The 27,512-nt window shown below is 41.2% G+C and overlaps 1 protein-coding gene across 2 annotated transcripts in view; it reads right to left on the minus strand.

Moving 5' to 3' along the window:
• ADAMTSL1 (ADAMTS like 1) overlaps positions 1–27,512 on the minus strand; it is a gene marked incomplete at its 3' end in the record, with an annotated part of 475,788 nt that overhangs the window by 195,206 nt on the left and 253,070 nt on the right. For both annotated transcript variants that reach the window (XM_082260455.1, XM_082260456.1), the window contains exons 8-10: positions 27,227–27,338; positions 18,060–18,198; positions 6,981–7,031 (exon numbers count right to left, since the gene is read on the minus strand). In XM_082260455.1, the coding sequence (XP_082116581.1) occupies positions 6,981–7,031; positions 18,060–18,198; positions 27,227–27,338 (302 nt within the window). The remainder of the gene's footprint in view (positions 1–6,980; positions 7,032–18,059; positions 18,199–27,226; positions 27,339–27,512) is intronic.

Consider the following 27,512-nt stretch of genomic DNA (forward strand, 5'->3'; position numbering starts at 1 on the left):
GACGGGCCGGAAAATATGATACAGGAACTACTAACCAAGATGAACCAGAATGAACACAATATGTTCTTTACAATGACCTACAGCAGACAACAAGTATCCTTCCTTGACACTTTAATATATAAAGACCCGACGGGCAAAATTTCCACCACCCTATACAGAAAGGAGACAGCAGGCAACTCCATTCTTCACGCCTCCAGCTTTCACCCACAACCTCTAATCAATTCTATACCTTACAGTCAATACCTCAGATTGAAGAGAAACTGCACAGATCCAGCCAATTTCCAACTGGAAGCCAACGCACTGACTACCCGATTGCTACAAAGAGGTTATACCAAAACCTCACTACGCAAGGCATTTAATCGTGCCAATTACAAAAATAGACAAACACTTCTCTTCAAAAACAAGGAACCAACTAAAACCGAACCCGATACCCGAATAATTATAAGATATACCAACGAACATCAGCAGATTCGAAATATCCTTACAAAAAATTGGTCCATTCTCATGGAAGAACCGAGCACCGCAAAACTTTTACCAAAACATCCACCCATCACCTTCAGGAAGGCAGGCTCCCTACAACAACAATTAGTACATAGCGAGTATAAAGAGGGATCCAGAAAAGACCCTTGCAGAACCAAGGGCACCTTCCCGTGCGGGAGCTGTGCTCAATGTCATGTTATCCGTCCAACTACTAATATTACTTTACCTAATGGAGAATTATTTCGCCCCAAACATTTTTGCAAATGCAAAACGAAGGGAATTGTTTATATGATGACATGTGAATGCGGGTCTTTCTACATCGGGAAGACCCGACAAGAGTTCGGCAAGCGGGTGAACCAGCATTTACAGACTATGCACGTTGGCAACTTTTATGTCCCATTAGGGAGACACGAAAGGGATCATCATAACTATAAAATGCCTAAAATCAATTTCATGGCTCTGGACAGAATCCATGTCCCGTTACGAGGCAGTGACTGGAATAAGATTCTTCTACAACTAGAAATGCGCTGGATTGTACAACTTAAAGCCACAAATTCACCCGGACTAAATGAAGCACAAAGCTACCGCCCATTTCTTCAGGGCTTCTCATCTGGCAAAACAGATTAGTCTTGTCATCCCAAATAAACGAAATACTTGGAATTATCTTTTCCCCCAATAATACGATTCGGATTGCACCACAATGCAACCGACTGGGGTTTCCACCAACCTTCAGATCATTTTATTTTCACACAATGAGTCAATAGAATTAGATTGCATAAACCCTGCAACCGATTTTTTTGATTTGATTGATTTCCTGTTGCTTTTTCCTTCATTATTTCTGGTTTCCTTCTCCTTTTCCCATCCTCATCTCCATCCAATGGATTGCATCAACTAATCCAATCGGATTGCACGAACACCTTTGAAATTTTTCTCCAAGAAACAAATCCAATCGGATTACCAAATTGGTACAATCAATTCGGAATTCGACTACTTTCAGATCACCCTGGTATCATACACATGGACCAACCCTATCGGATTGCACGGATCCTGCAACCGAATTTTTCATTATTTCCGTTTCTTTTCTCCCCTCTCTCCCCATTTTCATCTTCTACTCAATGGTCTGTAAGGACTATTCTAATTTTTTGTACCAATATCCGCAAATGACTTTGGCCCCCCTTTACCTTTTCGATGACCTTTGACCTCATGTCTGGACCAATGTTATTCGACTTTGTGTCTCCCACCCTGACCCATCCCACATCTCCCCACAGGAATTTTTCTTCCTTTTATTATATTGCTGCAACCTTAATCCAAAATGCTCTAAATTATTATCTTGGTACTATATTTTATTGATTTCTTTAGGGTTTACACTGTTGCACAGTGTATCTCCCCTTTGATACATGTTCCTCTTATACTGATGTAATAATCTGCACCCACTTCCTTTTGCCTCCCCATAAGAGATTCCAGTGGCTCCCGGCACAGAAAGCCCCGATCGGGGCTCTTGAAACTGAATGGTCGGTGTTTTCACCCTCCTGTATCCCGCACAGGGACTTCAGCTTCTAATCTGTGTCGGCGGCCTCGCAGGCACATCCGCACGGCTACAAGGGATGTGCCCTGACAGTACGCGGGCGCACCTCGTACCATGCTACGGACTCCACCTGTTTGGCATCACGCAGCGCATCATTGCGCATGCGCGGCTGCCTTTAAAAGGCCGGGGAACACTCCGGGTGCCTCAGTCTCTCCCACACCGAGGGAGGAGATGGACCCGGAGCGTATATGCTGCCTCTATTTATGACAACTCCTTCTCAAACGTAAGTTAAACACGGAGGGGATCTCCTTGCACCCCCTCAACAAAATTTGAGAAATTTCTTCACCCATGTTATACTTAAGATAACAACAATTATTACTTACTACAATAATTTTTACATATTCCCTAAATTGATAGACGATCTCAATCAATATGGATTCTGCCAGTCAAACCACATTGGATCCTGGATCGGGTCATTCCGTTCAGAAAGTAAATACTACTAGATATTAAGCCTTCAAAATACCTTTTTATACCCATTTAATGTACTTATGCAGCATATTTGTTCCTGCAGCACCTGGACAAAACCTGGGAAGGCATGGTCTTAGGAAGTGGACAAAACAATTGTATGTTAACCCACACATGTGTAAACTATATCATGTATGTTTTCAGTACAATATTGCCCAACTTGATACTCCCTTTTTGATTATCTGTAGAATCGGTGAAATATCCTTGATAAAGGCCACAATAGGCCGAAACATGTCGGATCACCGATCTGGCACCTCCTCTGCACTCATCCCGGTCTTCTGACATGAGGAACAGCAGAGCAAGACCACATATAACCCACTTTTAAGTCACTTATTGCCACATGCAAACACACTTTATTTCTTCTTCTTCACTGCACAATGGGACTTTACCCATTAAAGTCACCATTTAATTGTTGTATATATATTGCTAATTCGCAATAAATTTTGTATATTATACTACTTTTGCTTATTCTCCTGTACTCCTGCCCATAAAATCCCATACTTGACTTGAGGCACCACAAACCACAAACAATTTTGTCGGGATGGTGGCAGAAACGATTATAATCTTCCAATGTAAGATCCAAAAAACTTATCTCTGGCCTACCATAGTACCTCTCTAGCCCCTAAAAGGGGAATGGAAACATAAGCAGTCCTGTGCCAGTCTGGCCTATTAGAAGGAGGCCCCGGGCAGGGATCCCATCGTGGGGTCACTGGCAAAGGAGTATGCCTGGAGCGATTCCAGTGCACATGAGGAATTGCCTCAATTTTAACTATAAACAGAGGGTGTTGAGGAAAGGAAAAGAAAGTCAAGAGAAAAGGAGTATAGGGAAAAAGAAAAAAAAGTGGGGGGAGAGGGAGGTTATAGAAGAGGTGCCAGGGAGGGACTCCCCGGGGGGGGGGGGAGAAGATCATCACCATCAACCAGAGGGATCCACATTCAAGAGAGACTTACCTTCCTATGTAAAAAACATATCCCATAAAGACCAAGTTTTTGAATACACCTCTCATTTTTGCTGGGCCCTCAACACCAAATCCTTCATCCGGTTCAACTCCGGTAAGGGGGATACAGTATTTAGCGGCATTAGGAAGGTGACGTAAAAACAAAAGAAATTTGTCAGCTGAATTTTAATACAAATCGAGGGCTTTAGGGCAAAGTGTATTATATTAGTTTGTTGCGCTTTCGTATATTGCCGACCCAGGTCAGATTCACACTTTTTTAAGAAGGGCGGCTGATAGTCTTTGGGGGTGAGATCAGCAGTGAGTATGTCGTCGCGAGGGTGTGGGACAAAATTTTGATTTTTTTTATCACTTTCACCCTGGCGTCAATGGTAATCAGGACACATGGAGAGGGTACATCTTTCAAGTGGGGCACAGCTGGGGAAAAACCTAGCTAAGGTTTTAACCATTTTGATTTTATCCACAGTTGAAAACCAGAAAAATTTTGGGGGGAGTCAACTTAGCTGCTGTATCCCTTTTCTGGTGTTAATCTCTCTTGTTAACGTATTGCGCCAGATTCTTAAAGCATATGCAGCACTTTTGGTTCTGACAGCGGCTCGCTCACAAACTTCAGGTAGTTATGAAAAATATGCCACTTTTAAATTGTGGTGCAATGAATGTGCCTAAGTCAAAATAAAATGCTGACAGTTCGAATCTTAGGAAAGTGGAGCTAATTAAACCAACTCTCTTTTGGTGTACAGAGAAAAACTGGCTAAACACAAATTTTGAAAAAGTGTCTAACATACATTCTATAAAGTGGCTCAGCATGCGCAAAATTCAAGTACAAGCTCTAGACAGGTACATGAGTTTGACGCATTCTGCACCACTTTTAGAAACCATGAGAAACATTTCCCCAAAATCTGTCTGCACCAGTCTTTTTGACTTCCAAGGTTTGTGTCTAGATATACTTTATGTGTTGTGTTAAAATGAGGATAGACTTCAGTGTCTAAGCCACTGGCATTAGTCCCCCTAATTTTTCTTGCTCTGCCTGCTTATTGTACTAATCATCTAAACTTCCCGTTTATTAACACAGCATGGCATCAATAGCTTTTATATACTCTCTTCTGACATTGTGGTTCTTTCCATCATGAGAACAATTGGTAGAAACTGAAAAAGTTAATTTAAGAATAGCTGTAACAATTAGAAATAAATGGATTTGCTGATTAAAGTGAACAAAGGTTTTCTTCTTTATATTCTGTCTGATCAATCTTTTGTAAAACCTAGTCCTAGGAGTTCAAAAGGGCAATGTTTCATGGGCCATAATTTACAATTTAATCACACATAATGAACTAGCAACAGAAGACATATAAAACAGTGTGAGGATATTTGTATAAAAGCAAAAGAGAAGGAACACTTTTTTTATAGCCTTAACATAATTAAAAACACTTTAAGACACGATTAGTAATTTTACACTCTATTATCCTAACATGATGAACAACATCCCTGCCTGTTGCAAATTAAGAGACCAAAGTTTGCATGAAATGGCTTTCAGCATGGATTTAAGATGTAAGCGATTCCTGCAGTGGTGAATGGGAATGGCTGTCACTCACTGTCTTCCTTCATTGTACTGGATCACGCATGCCTCTGCGTAACCCCTGCATTGCCATTACTTAACATAATTTTCTTTACAGGCCTGGGCTAACCAAAGAATGTTAGCACTCAAGGAACAAATACAGGAGAACATGTGTCAGTAAACTATGCTTTTATAAAAATACTATAACCAAGAAAATTATAGTGCAAACAGCTAAGTCAAAGTCTTGTTAAAAAGAACCTGTCTCCTACACATGAGCAAATACAGGATAGGAAAAAAATTAGCAAACCTATACTCTATAGACCACATGCTCCATATCTCATGCTTTTTCTGTATTCAGCACAGAACAGGCTGGCTATTTTCTGGGCATTTATAAGTATTGCTGAATAATAGTAGCAAATATAAAAACTTCTATGTACTAATGTCGCTTTTCCACTGCATGGAACCGAACGGTTCGGCTCGCTTTTGTGCTTTTCCACTGCTGGTACCGCATGGTATAGTGTAGGAACGGTTCGGTACGGTACGGCGGCGCTTTTCCACTGCATGGAAACAAACGGTACGGCTCTGAAAAACAGTACCTACTCGATTGTGGTTCCAACAGGTACCATAACCGGTACCATATCCCACAATCCTTTGCATGCAGTCACTACTAGCCACTGATTGGTCAGAGAATCCCACCCACCCCATTGTTATCCCACCCACTTAACTTTAGTACTACTTTAGTGGAAAAGCAAACCATACCGTACCGTACCGTTACAACACTGTACCATGCGGTACCAGCAGTGGAAAAGCAAACCGGGCCAAGCAGGGCCAAGCAGGGCCGAGTAGAGCCGAGCCGGTACTTGCAGTGGAAAAGTGCCATAAGAGAACATGGCTGTGTTGCTGAAAAAAATCCCACTCCAATAAACTTTATACAGCCATTTATGGTACGTCTAATGTCCATAATGAGGAGTTGTGGTACCTTGGACAATAAATCAAGTCTTAGATATATTAAACTCAATTTACAAAGTTTCAACACCAGCCTAAGGAACTCATTAATAAATAAGGAGTGTCATAAAGAGCATCATAGTCTCCATTGTGCCTCCACACAATAAATGTAGGTGTGGATGACAAATTAATGTTTCTGTTGGTTTCTGGCACTTTGTCCTCAGTGCACTTGAGCTTCCTCCCCGCCACTGCACCTATCATATAGTACTGCAGCCAATGAGGTATAAAGCTGGATGCGGGCAGTCTGATGGGGTTTCACATAAACTAGTTCTCCATCAGGTCTGCTCCCCTTGTGACTGACAGCAGGCAGTTGGCAGATTCATAGCCTATAGACAGCCTGTTATTGGCTACAAAATCTGCACACTCCCTGCTGTCAATCTCAAGAAGAGAGCGGACCTGATGGAGAACTGGCCCCTTAGCTTACCCATCAGTTTGGTTGCTAACAGTCTTTCAGCTGTGACAGCATCCTTAGCAACTGGTTACAGGTCAGGAGGGGGTAGCAGCGGCAATCGTGCACCGTTGCTACACAGCAATATATAGAGACAGGCATTCTGCCTGTATCTGTATGACAAATTTAGGTTGAACCTAATATATCCAGCTTATTTATCTGGGCTTTTTTAATCTAGTGCATGCCATTTCAAAGAGCCATACTGCTAGAAAAGTCTTGTAAGTACTTTATTGAATTCCACCCTCTTATTTCAGCCATGTGACTGTAATTTTCAAATGTCATTGCACCCAACTGAAAATAACTGTCACTTTTTTGACCTAAAGGATACTCATTCTGGACCTAGCAGAGAGATGTACAGGGGCTCTACATACATAAACCTTAGCTTTCATCTGTGCAGTTATAACATCAAGACTGCTATTTACTGTAGCTGTATACAGCATAAACATTCATACAAGAGCCCTACTGATTGTAAACAAAAAATAAACGTACCTGGGAAGGGGATGATATAGATCATAGGGCATAATTTGCTTGTAACCATCACTGTAAGATAAAAAAAGTTCTCATTAATACAAAAAGGAATACAAGAAATGTCCCTGTAATCAAAATTCCCTAACAAGAATCTATTTTCTGCCTAGTTAAACATATAAGACTCATAGTGGTTTCCTAATAAACATAAAAGCAGACCTAGTTACTTTAAAGTTCTTGTATAAGGCAGAACGCAGTGAAAATAAGATAAACAAAGCACCAAGGCTATTGTTTGCAAATTGTGTAAGAGCCCAAGGTCCATTGTTATACATTGTACGTTAACGTGCATTGCTTTCAGGCAGCCTATTCAATTGAATGCTACTCCAAAACATTATAGTGTGTATAACCCCTGTGCTCAGAATCCAAGCTCCTCGACCACTCTTTCCACGGGACCCACGTTTGGCATCTCGATTGGCTATGGTCTTGCTGCCCTATAGGACTGGGGTAGTCCGACAGGTACTGCAAACAAAAAACAAAAAACTGACCTAGTGCATTATCCTCAATACAAGCTTTATTAATAGAACATAAAAATGGCCACTCACAAACAAAGGTGTAAATCAGTCATATCAAAACCAAGTGTTTGAATATCAGGAGCAGTCCATACAAATATCCACTGTCCTTATCGGATGACGGCTGGCGCGTTTCGAGGCTTTGCCTCTTCCTCAGAGCCACTGTGCCACCGATGAGTTGGCTCTGACACATGACACAGTGGCTCTGAGGAATCCGAAAAAGGACAGTGGACATTCGTATTGACTGCTCCTGATATTCAAACATTTGGTTTTGATATGACTGATTTACACCTTTGTTTTTGAGTAGCCATTTTTATGTTCTATTAATAAAGCTTATAATGAGGATAATGCGCTAGGTCGGTGCATCCTTCTTTGTTTTTTATTCAATTGAATGGGCCGCTTCTTATACAACAGACCAAAGTCGCTCATGCAGCATTTTCCCCACAACAATGCATGGTAGCATGTTACTATGCATTGTAGTGTGTGTATTACCATAGGGCATTGGTATGATTGGGAACTAAGAAATCCAGAAGCAGAGCTGAAAGAGAAACAGCAAGCAAACTCTGCTGAAAGTCATAAAGATATCTGCAGCTCACGTTAGACACAGTAATCTCTTTTCTCTGTGTGATCATGATTAGTGGATTACATTTTCCACTGCTAGACTTTCATATAATGCAAGTGAACCACTGCCTTTAACAAAGTTTTTCTGGTTTTACTTTTTGTGATAACAATTACATAATATAGTAAAGATGTCAAGTTCCCTAGAACCTGTAAAAGGACACCGGTAATCACGAAAGGTCTCCAATACTCATTCATTGTTCAGAGATTAGAGTGATCTCTAAACATTGTCTGCATTAAAGAATAAAAGATTTGGTGATTCACTGATTGTTTATCCTAGGTTCACACTGGTGTTGCTGCATAATCTGGTGTTTTTCAGTGCTTTGGGACTTTTTTATGCGCTTTTTTGCTACCATTTGTTAAAAAATAGTATTGCTAAGGATATCTATAGGCTGGTAAAGCTACTCTGACTGCTGAGCCGCATGAAGATCTGCTTTAATAAAAATAAAAATATTTTTTCTTTTAGGAGCCTAATCAGAGTTGGGGTGCAGCTGCTTAGGAGGCAAGCCTTGGGGGGTACATGTGTGCCTTGAGTGGGGTCAATACTACCTGTATGCTAAACACTTCCTTAGCAGCCTACAAGTCTAAAATTACATGTCTGTGATCCCAATATGTAATATTATTGTTCAGTTGGTTTTAATTATCCTCTATACTAAACAAAGATATGTAGTTTATGCTGTATGCCATGCCTACTCCAAAATGAATTAGTGCTAGGGATATTAAAATAAAATAAGCTAAACTGGATAAGTATTCTAAGAGAAGCATCTGCATTATATTGCTATTAGCAGTTCCTCTGACTATCAATCAAGTACTGAGCAGTCATGTCAACCGAGATGGTTCAACATTTGTTTAACATTAACAGGCTTATTTAATATGGCGGAGCAAAAGAAATAATTATGTGAATAGTGGAAAAGCCCATAGCAGGTCATTCAAAGGATGATTTGATGAACAGTGCAGGGTCTAGTAGTACAGAGTCACATTCAAGGCCCTGTTCCCTGGAGCCCATGCATCTAGCTGCAGGTGTAACTACTGTTGCTTCATCACATACACTTTATGTTCTATGTTGTTTTTACAACTTCCTATTGCTTGCCTAAAACCCTTTCAGTTAAATGCTTAAAGTATATATAAAACACAATCACTAAAATCTCATATACTCATTAACAGATAAATGTCATTTATAGGATAAGTTCATCTTTTTACGGTAGAAAAATGTGCATTTATTTTTTTTTTTGTAGGATCTTGTAAAGCATTGCACCAGCGATCAGCAGATTGCTGATGCCATGCAGTATTCCTGCAGACCAGCAGTGTATCTGGTTGCTTGTACATCAAACGAGTAAGCTGATAGATTCTGATAGGAAAAATCAATGAATTACCACAGTACTCACAGCACTGTGATAGTTCATTGAGAAAAGCCGACAGTCGCTAAGGCTGCTGGGAATTGTAGTTTTCTATCCACAAAACATTGTGAATGAGTGGCGCTTTTAAAAATAATTTTGACAGCTAGCAAGGGGAGAAGATTTTTTTTTTGTTCAGTCCTGCTGGGTTGAACAAAAAAAACGACTAGTGTGTACTAGGCCTAAAGCTGGCCATAGATGGTTCGAATTATCTCGGATGGTTCAGCAGGGACTGGCTGAAACATAAACCATGTATGGACAGGCTGACTGTACTCGATTGATCAACTTGGGTACAACCAGCCTGTTAGATTTTTTCATGTGATTATTGCCAGAGCTATGGCCGCCGCTAGCAATAATCACTGTGTGTTCTTTCTTTTGCAACTATAAAGACTATCAGAGATAAGTACATTGATCTTTAACCACTTCCATACAGTGCACTTTCACCCCCTTCCTGCCCAGGCCAATTTTCAGCTTTCAGCGCTCTCACATTTTGAATGACAATTGCACAGTCATGCTACACTGTACCCATATGAAATTTTTATAATTTTTTTCACACAAATAGAGCTTTCTTTTGGTGGTATTTAACCACTTGCCGACCGCCGCATGACTATTTACTGCGGCGGTCAGCCCCTCACAGGCAAAGCGACGTAGGACTACGTCGCTAGCCTGTGAGGCTCTAGGGAGCGAGCGCACGCCGCCGGAGGCGCGCTCCCGCTCGCTCACGGACCCCCCCGCGCGTGTACCCGGCAGACCCGATGTGGATCATCGGGACACTGATGGGCACTGATGAGTTGACACTTATGGGCACTGATGAGGTGGCACTTATGGGCACTGATGAGGTGGCACTGATGAGGAGGTACAAATATGCCGCACTGATGGGCACTGATAGGCAGCACTGATGCGCACTGAAAGGCGGCACTGATGAGCACTGATAGGCAGCACTGATGGGCACTGAGAAGTGGCACTGATGGGCACTGAGAGGTGGCACTGATGGGCGGCATTGATGGGCACTGATGGGCGGGCACTAATTGGCACTGATGGGTGGCACTAATGGGCAGCACCATCAGTGCCCACAATCAGTGCCCATAGTGCTGCCAGTCAGTGCCCATCAGTGCCTAGATGAGCAGGCACTGATGGGCACTGACTGACAGCACTATAGGCACTGATTGTGGGCACTGATGGCGGGCACTGTGGGCACTGATGGAGGACAGTAATTGGCACTTTATTTACATTTTCTGTTATCAGGGCACTGATGATCAGTGCCATGATTACCTGTCCTTGTCTCCCCTATGAGGAGGAGCCGCTGATCGTCTCTCTTCGCCTCACACTCTGACAGCGCGAGGCGAGGAGAGCCAAATAACGGCACTTCCTCATTTATATGTGACCGGCAGTGATTGGACACAGCCGATCACATGGGTAAAGAGTCCTGTCATTGACTCTTTACCGAGATTGGGGTCGCGCCGTGTCCCAGCAACACAGCCCGGCCACGATAGCCGCTCTGGGGACCCCCGGGGGCGCGCAAGAGAGGCTGTTCTGGTGCACCGTCATATGACGGCATCCCAGAACAATAGCTGCACCGCTCTGCCATCATTTGATGGCGGGCCGGCAGGAAGTGGTTAAAGGAGTTGTAAAGTCAGGAAGGTTTTTTTTATCTTAGTGCATTCTAGATAAAAAGCCTTCTGTGTGTAGCAGCCTCCCCAACACACCTTAATACTTACCTGAGGTCCCTCTCTGTCCAGCTATGTCCATGAGTCCCTCACCTGTCCTGGGACTCTCCCTCCTGATTGGCTGAGATACAGCCGCGGCGCCATTGGCTCCCATGGCTGTCAATCAAAGTCAGTGAACCAATCAGGAGAGAGAGGGGTGGGGCCAAATGACAGCTCTGTGTCTGAAAGGACACACAGAACTGCAGCTCGGCTCGGGTGCCCCCAAAGCAAGCTGCTTGATGTGGGGGCACTCGATAGGAGGGAGGGGCCAGGAATAGAGAACCGGGACCTCAGAAGAGGAGGATCTGGGCTGCCCTGTGCAAAACCAACTGCACAGAGCAGGTAAGTATAATATGTTTGTTATTTAAAAAAATAACAGAAAAAAAAACGAGACTTTACAATCACTTTAATTCTCTGGAAGACTAGCAAATCCAATATTTCACTGAAGAAATTAGGTTTGCTTTGCTTAAATATGCACTTGCTGATATGCCCAGTTCCTGGAGGATCAAGGGAATTAAAAAATCTGTTGCTGATTTTTGATATCCTGTAAATGATGTAAATCAAAGGATTGGAGAAACCACTTGTGAAATGTTAAATTAGCGTACCTGCTGACAAATTAGTGGTATTAGTTGGTTGGCTAATCTTTAATATTATGACTACTACTGCTATTACTATTAGCAAAAGGTTAAAATATCAACTTTCTATAAATAAAATTGTATTTGTGAACATGAGTCACATTGCTGTGTGAACCCCTTAATTAGTATATGAATGTAATCTCCTAGAAGAGGCCGCCTGTGATAGCAGAAAACCGCGGCACAGTGCTCATTGTACTGTAGAGCTAATTAAATGAATTGCATGAGCAGGAGGTGGTGACAAGTTAAGAGGAAAAACGGCTGGTAACATCCTGTGAAATCTGCCAACTTTGGGATGAACTGAAACGACCTATGTGATTTACTGAGAAAATTCTGAAATGCTTGTCCTGATAATATAGATTTATTCATCATTTGAAGAACAGAGCCTGATAAAATCCACACAACAGGCATCCTTTCACTGCATATAGCCTAGAAGAAAAACTTCAGAGCCTTGCACTTAGTTTGATCTGAATAAAACAGTGATACAACAACTGCTCTCTGGGGACTCCTTGCTGGCTTATCACCATAGATAGAGCAAGGCCCTTTCCAAACCAGGAAACCATCTGTGTGCTCTGGCATTTGGTAAAGTCATTTCTGACCTGAAGTGAGGTAAAAATGACTGACAACAGAAGCGATTGTACAGGGCGATAAGTCTGGATAATGTGCAGGTACATAACTGTGGCCGAGGCACAGACTGCTGTAACATGTAGGGGACTGGTGAACAGTCATTCTGTATTATATATGGGCTATGAATGTGCACAAAAATTCATTAGAGCATTTCTGTTCTTAAAGTGTTTGTATTGCCAAAACAATTTTCTTGTTTAGATAGAGTAGGGAAGGGTTAAAACCTGTTACAGTTTATTTTTTGCTGCCTGTGACCCATTGAGGAGATTTTCCTTTGCTTTCTATCCAAGAGGCACAACAGGAAGTGAGACATAATCTTGGCAATGATAGAGAAATTCCCTTTTTAGGGCTTGCCTAAAACTACTAATGTTAGGTTGGGCAAAAAAATAAAATAAAAACAGGTGGTTGCACTATGTATTTACTACCCCCCCCCCAAGCTGAAAATGCAGCTGGATGGAGCTGTATACAAAAGTGACCTCCCCCCCCCCCCCCTGTTTTGGGTTCAGCAGTGAATGGGGTCAGGCGGCAACCTCCCTGCAACTGCAGTGGTGTGACATTTACATGGTTCAAACAGGTGCTGAGGAGGTGATACACAGCCACTGTGGATTGCTTTTCAGAGGGATGGCAAAGGCTTCCTCTAGTAAAACTTAGCCTTGGATACCTGTCATCAGATTAGGAGACACTAATGATAGGCTTCACCTTTTGTTCTGGTGACAACTCAAACGTTTTGACATTACTACAGTAATCAGTGCTATACATATGCACTGTTACTGTAAAATGACACTGGCAGTGAAGGGGTTAACTTTATTTGAGAGGGAGGGGTTGTGTGTGTCCCTAGGGGCGTGATTCTAACTGTGATTGGCTGTGGCTTCAGGGGTAGGAACAGTGATCAACGGTCCTACATAGTAGAACCGTATGATCACTGTTCTTACACAGGGGAGAATGACAGGCGGCTTGTTTACATCAGCCGCCTGCCTTTCTCCCGCTCTAACGGACGATCATGAGTGCCCGGCGGACATCGGGTCCCCGGGCACACGCGCGGGGGGGGTCCGTGACCAAGCGGGAGCGCACCTTAGGCGGTGCGTGCTCGCTCCCCAGAGCCTGACAGGATAGTGACGTACCCATACGTCACTTTGCCTGTGAGGGGCTGACCGCCGCAGTATATGTACTTGCGGCGGTCGGCAAGTGGTTAAATGGACAATATTATGAAAGTCCATGTGTTCCAACAACGCTTTGCTGGGTTTGTTTGGATTTTTTTCTATGAACACACTATAGTTTGAATGAGATGTATGCATGTTGCTTCTGTTGATAAAGCCATACAATGATTGGCATTGTACGCCTATTTTACCTAATAGGTATACTGTTCCTACATCAGGACCAGTGTATTTACTACATTTAATAGAACTTAGGGAAAAGACCATTCAAGTATAAACATACATGGCCCCTAACAGCTTACTCACGAAAAATATGTCATTCTACACTGATCATTTCAGGTAAAAAAGTAAAGCCACTGTACATATTTCAACTAAACTTCATTATTGAATTTCAAGAAACAGACAAACATATGTTCATGATACATGTTCTACAAATTACTCAGCCAAAGCTGCTTTGCTTACATGAATAAACAAGGAGCTTGTTACTGACCATCCCAATAAATCTCTCTAATCAAGGTTTTCGGTGGAGGGTGAAGACAGAGGTAGCATAATGACAGAAAAAGAAATCTTCAAAGACTCTCATGAATATATAATTATCTCTATCATCAAGGAGTAAAAAAATGTATACTGTATGCATAGAAATCCAAAATATAACACACAGCAAAAGGCAATCTCATCAAAGTAGGAATGCATATATACGAATGTGCACCAACTGGACAGAAGAAAAACATGCCAACAGCAGACACATCTAATAAGATGCTTCTGCAGGCCACATGCACTCATTTTTCTCATTCTATTTGCTTCAGAAAAGTTTTAAGGGTTAATAGCTTGTCCAAACACCAGTGTGTGTGAATGCTTCTAGCACTCTATAGTTAAAAAGTGAAAGGTTAGCCCCACTCAACCTGAGAGCGTCATTCATTATCAAGACAGCCTGGTTTGTCTAGAGGTGAGGAAACTTGCAATGATGGGTGGATAGCTTATACAGCTTGTTTCAACATGAGCTAAGAAGTAATTGTTTGCAAAAAGACAAAAAAATAAAAGAAGGCTTTCAAGCACTTTAGAAAAAAGAAAAGAACAAATCCCCTGAGTGGCAAAATAGCATCAATCTCTGTATGATTTATTCTTTGCGGTAGTATCTTCTAATAGCTTGTGGAAATATGATACAAACAGCAAACAAGCTAGTTTGAGATGCACAAAATGACCATACAGCAGTGGTTTTCTACGGGTTTAGTTAAAGAGTAAGTTCAACTTTAGAAAAAAGCACACTATGCTGTCCTATATGAGTATAGCAGCATAGTGTGTTAGACCTACCTACCACTATGTTTTGAACTACAAAGTCCACAACCACATTTTGAAGATTCTTCGTATCCTCTGCAGCCAGCAGTGACTTTGTTCCAAGTTATTGTAGGGATGGAGCAGACAGTAGGGACCAGTGCCTCTTAGTGACAAAGAAGGGAACAGTGTCCTGTTCTTTTGGAGTGCAAATTAAGTGTACTGTGTGTCCTGTTTCCTATCTATAAAAAGCCTAGTGGCTGCAACAGGAGAGAGTACACATTGACCATGTGCGGCCCAAAAGAACGGGATGGCGCTCCCTCCTATCGCCTTAGGGGGCACTGGTTCCAACAGCTGCTCCATCTGCAGAGGATTTGAAGAAGCTTCTTCTGAACGTGGTCATGCAATTCACCATGTAAACAGAAAGGAAGCTCTTGCTAGTAGGTAGGTTTAGCATACTGTGCTGCTATGCCCAAGTGGGACAGCATAGTGTTTTTGGAAAAGCTGAACTTACCCTTTAAGTATCTTTTAGTGTTAAAAACAGGCAAAAATACATTGATGGGATAGTGCTTAGCCTTATTGCAGCCATTCTCAACCAGGGTTCTGCAGTACCCTAGAATTTCTCCAGAGGCTACTTCCCTAAGCTGTGGCTAATTGACTTCCCAATGGTACCTTTATAGTTCCAGGTCCTGTATGTCCTGATGACTGTAAGGGTGACATTCCAACCACCACTGTAAGGGGGGCATAGTTCCCACTGATCTCCAATTTTCCAAATGAACCCTAATAGACAACCCTTACCAGGGGTTACCTGAGACCTGAATATTTTTCCTCTGGTGTGAAAAGGTTGATAAAGGCTGCCATTTAGGGTATGTTCTTTGCTTTCTAAAATATTCGGTACGTTTTTAAAATAGCAATTATGATATGAGCAATGAAGTATCATGTAGTAAACAATACCAACCATCACAAATCATATTTAATCTGACCTAACTACAGTAAATTGAATTATATTTGACTACTAACTGTATTTTTCTCACCATCCATTGATTCTTTGCATCACTTTACTGCATTATCCAGACCAATTAGTAGGGAGGAGAGGGGATAGAATTTGAAAGCAATTCGAAAGCAACTCCAAAGCAAAAGTGAATGCCAAACCCAAGCAGGCAAGCACTATAAACAAGATTCTTGGAATGCCCCTGATGGAGATACAAGACCTATATACAGGTGCATCTCATAAAATTAGCATATCATCAAAAAGTTAATTTATTTCAGTAATTCAATTCAAAAAGTAAAACCTGTATATTTTGTATAGATGCATTACACACAGAGTTATATATTTCAAACATTTCTTCCTTTAATTTTGATGATTATGGCTTACAGCCAATGAAAACCCCAAATTTAAAATCTCAGAAGATTTGAATATTACATAAGACCAATAAAAAAAAATAAGAAAAAAAGGATTTGTAATACAGAAATGTTGGCTTACTGAAATGTATGTCCATGTACAGTATAGTATGCGCTCAATACTTGATCGGGGCTTCTTTTGCATTAATCACTGCATCAAGGTGGGGTGGCATGGAGGCAATCAATCAGCCTGTGGCATTGTTGAGGTGTTATGGAAGCCCAGGTTGCGTTGATAGCGGCCTTCATCTTGTCTGCATTGTTGGGTCTGTTGTCTCTCATCTTCCTCTTGACAATACCCCACAGATTCTCTATGGAGTTTAGGTCAGGCGAGTTTGCTGGCCAATCAAGTACAGTCATACCATGATCATTAAACCAGGTATTGGTACTTTTGGCAGTGTGAGAAGTTGCCAAGTCCTGCTGGAAAATGAAATCAGCATCTCCATAAAGCTGGTCAACAGAGGGAAGCAGGAAAAGCTCTAGAATTTCCTGGTATAGGGCTGTGCTGACTTTGAACTTGATAGAATACAGTGGACCAACACCAGCAGATGACATGGCTTCCCAAATGATTTAATGATCAAGGTATCACTATATTTGATTGGCCAGCAAACTCGCCTGACCTAAACTCCATAGAGGATCTGTGGGGTAGTGTCAAGAGGAAGATGACAGACACCTGACCCAACAATGGAGACAAGCTGAAGGCCGCTATCAACGAAACCTGGGGTTCAATAACACCTCAGCAGTGCCACAGGCTGATCCCCTCCATGCCACGTCACATTGATGCAGTAATTCACGCAAAAGGAGCCCTAACCAAGTATTGAGTACATACTATACTGTACATGCACATATGTTTCAGTAAGCCAACATTTCTGTAATAAAAATCCTTTTTTTTTATTGGTCTTATGTAATATTCTAATTTTCTGAGATACAAAATTTTGGGTTTTCACTAACTCTAAGCCATAGTCATCAAAATTAAAAGAAAGAAATGTTTGAAATATATCACCCTGTGTGTAACGCATCTATATAAAATATATGGTTTCACTTTTTGAATTGAATTACTAAAATAAATTAACTTTTTAAAGATATCCTAATTTCATGAGATGCACCTCTAGACCAGAACTATACAATTATAATAGTAAAACAGCAAAACCCATATATGATTATAAATATGATATATTGTGTTGGATTTATGCAGAGATAGGCCAGCAATTAATATACGGTGCTGCATTTATGCACAGATGGGCCTGCAAGTGAAGGAAATTATTCCAGAATACAATTAAAACTAAATGGAAGTTAAAGCCCTTCCCCACTATATTCTGATATAAAGAAGTGTTTTGGTACACGTGGAATAAGCACATCAAAATCCATTGTTTTCATAGTTTAAACACATACTATATTATTTAAGTCCAACGCCTTACATATTTATTGTAAGTTATATACATAGTGGGGAGGGTTTAGAACCTCTATCAGGATTTTTGTCTAACTCTTCTAGGGAGATCCCTCCCACTGTATGTCACCCTTGTGACACCAGGACACAAAAAGGTTAGTGAGACTAGGTTTAGTGGGAACAGATAGCACAAATAGGACCCCATTGGAGTGAAAGGTGATCTCCACAGTGGTAACACAGAAAATAATGAAAAAACAGAAAAACAGAAGTATTTCAAACAAAAATTAATTGCTTTGGCCAGAAATGAACTTTCAATTAATTAAAAAGAGATTGCTATGAGCAGACAAACCTGGCTAAGCACGGGTCCATGTTGCACTCCTGGAGCCTGGGTTTGGGTTTGACATTCTCCGGATAGTAATGGCAGTACTGATCTGCCACCACACGGCCACTCCTCAAATCATAACATTCTGCTGATGTTAACTGATAACCTGCAATAACAGTATTTTATTTAGAAAAACTAGATAGATAAAGATATACATTTAAATAACCCCTAAAACTATAATAATAATTTCACATTAGGTATGGATGACAGTTCATGCATACAGTAATACAGACAACTAAAAGCCACAAAAAAAAATTGCCAAATCATCTGTTCCCTTGTGTGTTATTTACTGGTACATGGCAGTATTTTTCTTACATTAAAGGAAAAATATGGCCAAAGCTTTTTTGGCCCTACTTCTATGGATCACAGGAGTACAGTTTGTTCTGCACTCCTGTAACCCATTTTCAGCTGACAGTGTGCTAAAGCCTGCTGTTGGCTGATGTCACTCAGTCGGTTCAGGCTCTGGGCAGGCAGCTGGTTCAGACTCTCAGTGATCCACTGGATGGAAGACTGAGCCATCTGCTTTCGCCCCCTCCACAGCCCAGTGCTCCAGTGAGTGCTGGAGGAGCAGAGCAGAGAGCCACTGACTGACAGTCACCAGCTCTCTGCTCACTAAAGACATCGGACCAATGCTGCATCCTCCTAGCAGAGTAAATGTTTTTTTCTATAGGAACCCCATACTTCTCTTTTAAGGCTAAATCTAGGCAAACAGCTAAATACAAACATGGTTACATTCAAGGGGATTGTTTTACCTACGGAATGATCTGTATCTCTGGCCAGGCAATTCTTAGATTTGTATTTGCAATGCAACACAGCTAGGTGGATAACAGCATTTTCTCTGTTATAGACTGTAGAAGAAATTCAGCGATGTCCTTCCTCCACCCTCAGCTTGCTGACTGGATAGTAAAGGAGCAGTAGCAGATGAGGCAAACTTGGCTCTCTCCCCCTATCTGTAGGCTGTAGGCTTGCTGTCAGCACATTTGAATGCAACAGGCCTGATTGGCTTCCAGTCCTGTCCCTCAATCCCTACAAGAGGCTGGTAGTAACTCAAATTCAAGTATGTACAATAGCTGCATTTAATAAAATATATTTAATGGTCTATTAACCACTTAAGCCCCGGAAGATTTTACCCCCTTCCTGACCAGGGGGTATTTTGCGATTCGGCACTGCGTGATTTTAATGGACAATTGCGCGGTCGTGTGACGCTGTACCTAAATGAATTTGATGTCCTTTTTTTCCCCACAAACAGAGATTTCTTTTGGTGGTATTTGATCACCTGTGCGATTTTTTGATCATGCGCTATAAACAAAAAAGAGCGTCAATTTTGCAAAAATAACAATATTTTTCACATTTTTTTATATGAAATTCCCCCCCAAAAAAATGTAAAAATCAAACTTTTTTAACATTTTCGGCCAATTTGTTTTATGCTACATATGTTTGGTAAAAAAAATCGCAAAAAGCGTATTTTGATTGGTTTGCGCAAAAGTTATCGCAATTACTAACAAAGGGAAAGATTTTTGTAATTTTTGTTGTTTTTTTTTTAACGCGTAATGGTGGTGATCTGCGATTTTGGGGGACTGCGACATTGGGGCGGACAGATCGGACCCTTGACTGACATTTTTGACACTTTTGGGGCTACCAGTGACATTACTACAGTAATCAGTGCTATACATATGCACTGTTACTGTAAAATGACACTGGTAGTGAAGGGGTTAACTTTATTTGAGCGGGAGGGGTGGTGTGTGTCCCTAGGGGCGTGATTCTAACTGTGATTGGCTGTGGCTTGAGGTGTAGGAACAATGATCAACGGCCCTACATAGTAGAACCGTATGATCACTGTTCCTACACAGGGGAGAATGACAGGCGGCTTGTTTACATCAGCCGCCTGCCTTTCTCCCGCTGTCACGGACGATCGTGAGTGAGCGGCGGACATCGGGTCCGCCGCTCACACGCGTGGGGGGGTCTGTGACCGTGCGGGAGCGGGAGCGCGCCTCTGCTGGCGCGCTCGCTCCCCAGAGCCTCATAAGCTAGTGACGTACCGGTACGTCACTTTGCCTGTGAGGGCTGACCGCCGCAGTATATGTACTTGTCGGCAAGTGGTTAATGAATACCTAGATGCATAATTTGTGTCTTTTATATCTTGCTGGAGTTCAGTTTTAAGTTCCTAAAACGTTTACTGTATTAAGCCAAATATGTACTGAAATACATATACTGTATGCTGCCTTTTGAAATTCTTATTGTCTGGCTGCCCCTGGCTTCAGTACTTACCTGGAACAAGCATGCTGCAGGTGAAAACTCAATTTCAGACAAAATATTTTCTTATACCAAACCAAAACTCAAAAAAAAAAGAAATGATAAGGTTTTCTTAATAGAGTAGGGTAAGGTTAGAATTCCTGTCAGATTTTCATTTATATTTGCATGCATAGATTGTAAGCTCTAAAGAGCAGGGCCTTCTGATTCCTCCTGTATTGAAATGTATTGTAACTGTACTGTCTGCCGTCATGTTGTAAAATGCTGAGCAAACTGTTGGCGCTATAAAAATCGTGTATAAAAATAATAATCAATGTTGCAGATATTTTTTTACTTCCTGTTTGGTAAAATGTTGTCACCAGGACAGGGGGTAGTGAGGGGAAATATCCCTAACAGAGCCCTGCATAACAAAGGAAGCCAGATAGGCATTCTAAACCTTCTCCCACTCTGTCCAAAATTAGAAAAACGTTCCAAATGTATTGAGAAAGTGTTCCAACCTCTCTTAGCTTACTAATGTGTCCCCACTGGGGAGATATTCACTCCCTTTGCTTTTTTTTACTCCTTGCTCTGGCACAGGAATTGAGAGGAACGTTCTCCAATAGAGACAGCAGCAATAATAACACCCTTTTGTTAGTAGAGAGGAAAAGGGTTATGAAGACCTGTGGGGGTTGTTTTGCTATCTGTGTCCACACTAGGGATATCTTAACTTCCTGTCTGTTGACACAGATGTTTCACAATGTCCCCTGCACAGGAAGTAAGGGGGGAAACCTCCCCAACCTACACACAGACAGTAAAAGAATGGATAGTTGGTTAATTGCTTTATAGATGTTGGTTCTAGATGTAATAATGTTGTTGCAATATTGTAGATACTTCTCCCATATTTCCTGATGAAGCAGATCTGTTATCTGGAAAATGCAATGAACATTATCCCCATCTAACTGCAAGATTTATCTACAACTGAAAAAAACTAAGTTCTTTGGGACTGTAGAAATACTTTAAGCGTGCTGATCAGTGGATGATTAAGAGTAGATATTTCTTGACTATTGGGCAGCGCAGTGACCTAATGGTTAGCACTTCTGTCTCGCAGTATTAAAGCGGAGTTCCAGCCATTTCACTCACCTGTCCAACGGTCCAGCGATGCGGCCGCCCGAAGCCTCGATCCTCTCCCTCGGCGCCGGCATCACTGCTGTGGGCACCCGGCTGTGACAGTTTGCGGCTTCACAGACGGGTACCCACTGCGCATGCACGAGTCGCGTTGCGCGTCTTGATTGGCCGGCAATCTTCTGGGACCTCTGACATGTCCCAGAAGATTGCAGGGAGGGAGGGGGAGAGGAGAACTTCCATTCAGGGCGCCGCGGCGCTTCGAGCGGAAGTGGGAGCGGGTACCTGTCAAAACTAGGTACCCGCTCCCCCCCCCAAAAAAATGACATGCCAAATGTGGCATGTCAGGGGGTTAGAATACCTAAAGTGGAAGTTCCACTTTTGGGTGGAACTCCGCTTTAAGTTCCCTAGCTCTGTTTGGACTATGCATGTGCTTGAGTGTGTTTCTTCCCACATTCCAGGTAGGTTAAAGCGGAAGTAAACCGATCTATTTAACCTTTTCAAAAAACAGTTACATTTCCCGGACGTGTCGGGAATCTAGCACTCCCATTGGCTGTGCTCTCAGCCAGACTGTCAAACGATCAAATGGCTGGTGTCATAACTGATCACATGTGAAGCATCATGGCAGCTGTAGTTTAAACAAAGGCCAAGATGTCCGCTTCCTTGGCTGAAAACTATAGGAGCGTTTACTTCTACTTTAACCACTTGCCGACTGCCCCACGCAGATTTACTGCGGCAGGGCGGCTCGGCTGCGCATAATCACGTACATCCATGTGATTAGACTCAGCAGGAGCCTAACCCCAGGAGGAGCGGGCTTGATCACCACCTGCCTCCCACGATCTTCGGGGAAACTGACAGGAGAGCCGCCTTCCTATGTAAACAAAGCAGGTGGCTCTCCTGTCAGACAGGCACAGTGAGATTGTGTGTCTCAGCTAAGCTGAAATACCGGTCTCTGTGTGCCTTTCACAAAGCCCCCCAGAGTTAGTAAGCACACTTAGGCTCACACTTAACCTCTTGATCACCCTCAGTATTAACCCCTTCCCTGTCAGTGTTATTTATACAGTAACAGTGCATATTATTTAGCACTGACCACTGTATTGGTGTCACTGGTCCCCAAAAAGTGTAACTTAGTGCCAGATTTGGCCGACGCAATGTCGCAGTCCCGCTAAGTCAAAAAATCTATCCCATGGTTTATAAATGCTATAACTTTTGCGCTAACCAATTGATATACGCTTTTTGGCATTTTTTTCTACCGAAAATTTGGCCTAAACTGATTAAAAAAATTTATGTTTTACATTTTTTATAGCAGAAAGTAAAAAATATTGTGTTTTTTTCAAAATTGTCGCTCTATTTTGTTTAAAGCGAAAAATCTAAAAATCGCAGAGGAGATCAAATACCACCAAAAGAAAGCTCTATTTGTGGGGAAAAAAGGACATCAATTGTATTTGGTACAGCGTCGTACTAACAATTGTTAGTTAAAGTAAAGCAGTGCTGAATTCGCAAAAAATGACCTGGAAATTAAGGGGGTAAAACCTTCCAGAGCTGAAGTGGTAATTAGCTCCTGTCTAAAATTTGCTCTAGAATCATAGTCTACTGAGCACACCCAAGATGGCTGCTTTACCATCTTCTTCAACAGCACATAAAGCACTTTGGACCCTTAGGGAGAAAAGAGGTATAATGATTAGTAATAAAAAGCCTTTTTACCTTTCCTATATGTTCATCATTTGTTATTATGGTACCTTAAAGTCTCATGGTAAAACATTGTTTTTGTGATCATAAGCTGTGACAAATTTTAATTCTCCCCTACTCTAGTTTGCCTAAAAATAATGCTGTATTTTAGTCACTCCCGATCTGCATACTTGCTCAGGGTCAGTTAAACTACCGAGACCACTAGATAAGCATTTTTAAAAGGTGAGATTAGCAATGGTAGTTTGTCTCAGTACATGTATCCTTTTAAATGGTCACATTAGAATCCATTAAATGTTTTTACCTAATTACATGGGGCAAAGGGCAAACGCAAGTAAATGATAGCCATCGAGTTTCAAATTTCAATAATTCTTCTAAGGCAACTTTTAAAAATAGATTCGTTTCTATGGGTCTTTGGCATTATGCTAGTAAATAAAATCTAGACTGGCAGGTGAACCTTGCCTACTCGTGTAAGTAGTCAATTTCTCACATCATTACCAGCAGCTTAATTACATCTAATTTCCAAGTCAGTCAGCATTTAGTTTACCCACTTGCCAACCACCCCACACAGATTTACTGTGGCAGGGTGGCTCGGCTGTGCATAATCACGTAGATCTACGTGATTATGTGCACGCGGTCTTGGTGGCGCGTGCGCGCCGCCAGAGCCGCGCTCCCGCTGTGAGTAGACACAGCGGGAGCCAGACCGCGGGAGGAGCGGGCTTGATCGCCACCGGCCTCCAGCAAAGTTCAGGGAAACTGACAGGAGAGCCATCTGCCTATGTAAACAAGGCTCTTCTGTCACACAGGCACAATGAGATTGTGTGTCTCAGTTAAGATGAAACACCGACCTATGTGTGTCTGACACAGAGACCTCCTCCCCCCCCACAGTTAGTAAGCATAATTAGGCTTACACTTAACCCATTGATCACCCGCAGTATTAACCCCTTCCCTGCCAGTGTAATTTATACAGTAACAGTGCATATTATTTAGCACCGATCACAGAATTGGTGTCACTAGTCCCCTAAAAGTGACACTTGGTGTCAGATTTGTCTACCGCAATGTCACAGTCCCGCTAAAAATCGCTGATCGCTGCCATTACTAATTAAAAAATAAATAAATAAAAAGTCCAAAAATCTATCCCATAGTTTGTAATTGCTATAACTTTTTGCACAAACCAATTACTATACACTTTTTGAGATTTTTCCACCAAAAATATGTAGCAGAATACAAATTGGCCTAAACTGATAAAAAAACTAGATTTTTAAAATTTTTTATTGGGAATGTTTTATAGCAGAAAGTAAAAATGATTGTGTTTTTTTCAGAATTGTCGCTCTTTTTTTGTTTATAGCGCAAAATCTAAAACAGCAGAGGTGATCAAATACCACCAAAAGAAAGCTCTATTTGTGGAGAAAAAATTACCTCAATTATATTTGGGTACAGTGTAGCACGACTGCGCAATTGTTAAAGTAACACAGTGCTGAATCACAAAAAACGGCCATGTAAAACCTTCCGGAGCTGGGGTGGGTAATTAGCTCCTGTCTAAAGTTGGCTCTAGAATCATAATATACTGAGCACGCCAAAGATGGCTTCTTTACCGTCTTCTTCAACAGCACATAAAGCACTTTGGGTCCTTAGGGGGAAAAGAGCTATAATGAATAAAAGCCTTTTTACCTTTCTTATATGTTCATCATTTGTTATTTTGGTACCTTAAAGTCTCATAGTAAAACATTTTTTGTGACCATAAGCTGTGCAAATTTTAATTCTCCCCTACTCCTTTAATTGTTGAATTTTAGTCACTCCCGATCTGCATACTTGCTCAAAATCAGTTAAACTACCGAGACCACTAGATAAGCATTTTTAAAAGGTGAGATTAGCAATGGTAGTCTGTCTCAGTACATGTGTCCTTTAAAATGGTCACATTAGAATCCATTAAATGTTTTTACCTAACTACATGGGGCAAAGGGCAAACACAAGTAAATGATAGCCATCGAGTTTCAAATTTCAATAATTCTTCTACGGCAACTTTTAAAAATAGATTAGTTAGTACTATAGGTTGCTGTCTTTGGCATTATGCTAGTAAATAAAATCTAGACTGGCAGAAGATCCTTGCCTATTCGTACTCAATTTCTCACTTTATTACCAGCAGCTTAATTACAGTACATCTAATTTCCAAGTCAGTCAGCATTTAGTTTAAATAAGAGAGTCCACTCAGGTGTTCATTAAAGTGCTCTAATTTTCTTCTATATATCTGATTTCCATAATTCTACAATTCTGCTCCATGATTTATTTGTTACACTGATTTATATATTGCTGGCCAATTCTGTAGGGTAAATATTAACCGTCTACTTCAGTCTCTGTCACTAAAGAGCGAACAATCAAGTGTCCCCTCTACAGCTTTAAAGATACACAGAAACACAAAGTAAGGTCAGTTTTGAGTACAAGCCAGCCAACCCATGCATTTTTGGCTTGTGGGAGGAAATTTGAGCACTGGAAGGGAAACCACACATTCATTGGGAAAAGGATCTATGGTAAGCACTGAAACCCTTATTAAAGAGTAAAACCAGCTTACCAAACCTGACATTTTTTTTAGAATTGTTTTATAAAGTGTCAAGAATTCACTTATTCAACATTACATTTACAAAGCACATGTGAATATGCAACATATCTTAATACATAATATGCTTAACATGCAAGATAATAAAATTACGCTAGTGCATAAAAAAAGTACACATTTGCAGTACTACAAAAATAGCACATTCGCAAATAATCATTAGTGGTATCATTATGAAACTCATATAAAAGCATTGGTGGTCTCCAAGGTTCGCAGTGCTGCAAGTTCAAAGTGTTTACTAATGGCAGAATTCAAATGAACATTGGTATCAAGAGTAAAGTAGCTAAACCACATGTACTCAATGGGTACTTTATTAGGTATATCTGATCATTAAAGTATACAAGTAATGTGGCTGCAACTCAGTAACTAAAATATGTAGAGAATGTCTAGTGGTTCAGATGTTGTTTATCCAAAAAATAAAAATTGGAATATGCATAAGCTATTATGAATGAATTATTGTTGGTGCCAGTCATAAAGTTTGCAGCATTTAAGAAACTGCATATTTTAGGGGATTTTTATATGCTACAATCCCAAAAGGCTAAAAAAAAACACCCAGTGAGCTACTAATATAATTAAAAGGCAAAACTTTTCGTTTTCTTCTTTCTTTTTTTTTTTAAGTTTTGGATAGAGTGGAGAGGGATTAGAACACCTGTCAGATTGCTTTATTGTCTGTGCCCCCGTTAGGGGGATTTACTCTCTCTATTTGTCCTGTTTACCTTTATCATCGAAAGCAAAAGTAAAAGAAAAGCTCAAATTTTGGGTTGATCTCAGAGCATTAATAGAGGGGAAATCTTTCAATGGTGACGCTACCTCTGGTGACCCTGGTGACCCACTGGGATTCCCTCACTTTGGAAGGATTTCCTCTCGCTTCCTGTTTTGGCTATGGGACAGGAAGTGAAGGGAAATCTCCCCAATGGGACACAGATGGCAAAAAAACTGACAGGGGTTGTAACTCCCCCCCCCCCCCCCACACCATACTCTATCAAAAATGTGCCTTTACTTACACTTTAATTAATGAGAAAGGTCTGAGGAGAATGGTCAGACTTTCAGCTATCAGGAAGTAAACTGTCCAAATAGCTGACCTATACAACAGTGATGTACAGAAGGCCATCTGTCAAACATAACAAACCTTGAAGAGGGATGGCTAAAACAGCAGAATTCTGTTCTCATGTAAGCTAAGTGTAGGACATTTTGAAATAGGTTTTATTGTCTGATGAATGGGTGACTTGCAAATATTAGGACATAACTTTGGTACATAAAGCATAAATCCATGGGTCCAGGTTCTGGCAAGTAGAGGGGTAGTGCTTTGGGGAATGTCTCCACGGTACACATTAGGCTTCTTAATACAAACTCATCATAGTGTGCATACTATTGTGTATCTGAGTATTATTGCTAAGCATGTAAAACTTTCCATGGGTGCTAAAATACTAGGCAATAGTGTCTAATAAAGAGATAACTGAGTATATGTTTTCAAAGTCTCTTTTACCTCCTCCACAGGAAGCCGAACAAGGAAAAAAATCTGTTTCTCTCCAGCGATGTATTATGGGCTGATAGAAAATAAACTGTACAACACTATCTGCAGCACCAGTGTAACGCACCTGGAAAATAAAATAACTAATTGTTAATAAATGTACGTTATCTTTACCATAGTGCCTCTCATTATTAGAACACACACAATCACAAAAAAAAGTTCACAATCCAAGAGTTTAAGCTGTTTATGTTCAACATGTAAATCAGTGCACACTGTAAAAAAAACTGTTAAAGACCATATT

This window comes from Pelophylax lessonae (assembly GCF_965119305.1).
Source record: "Pelophylax lessonae genome assembly, chromosome: 1".
NCBI lineage: Eukaryota > Metazoa > Chordata > Amphibia > Anura > Ranidae > Pelophylax > Pelophylax lessonae.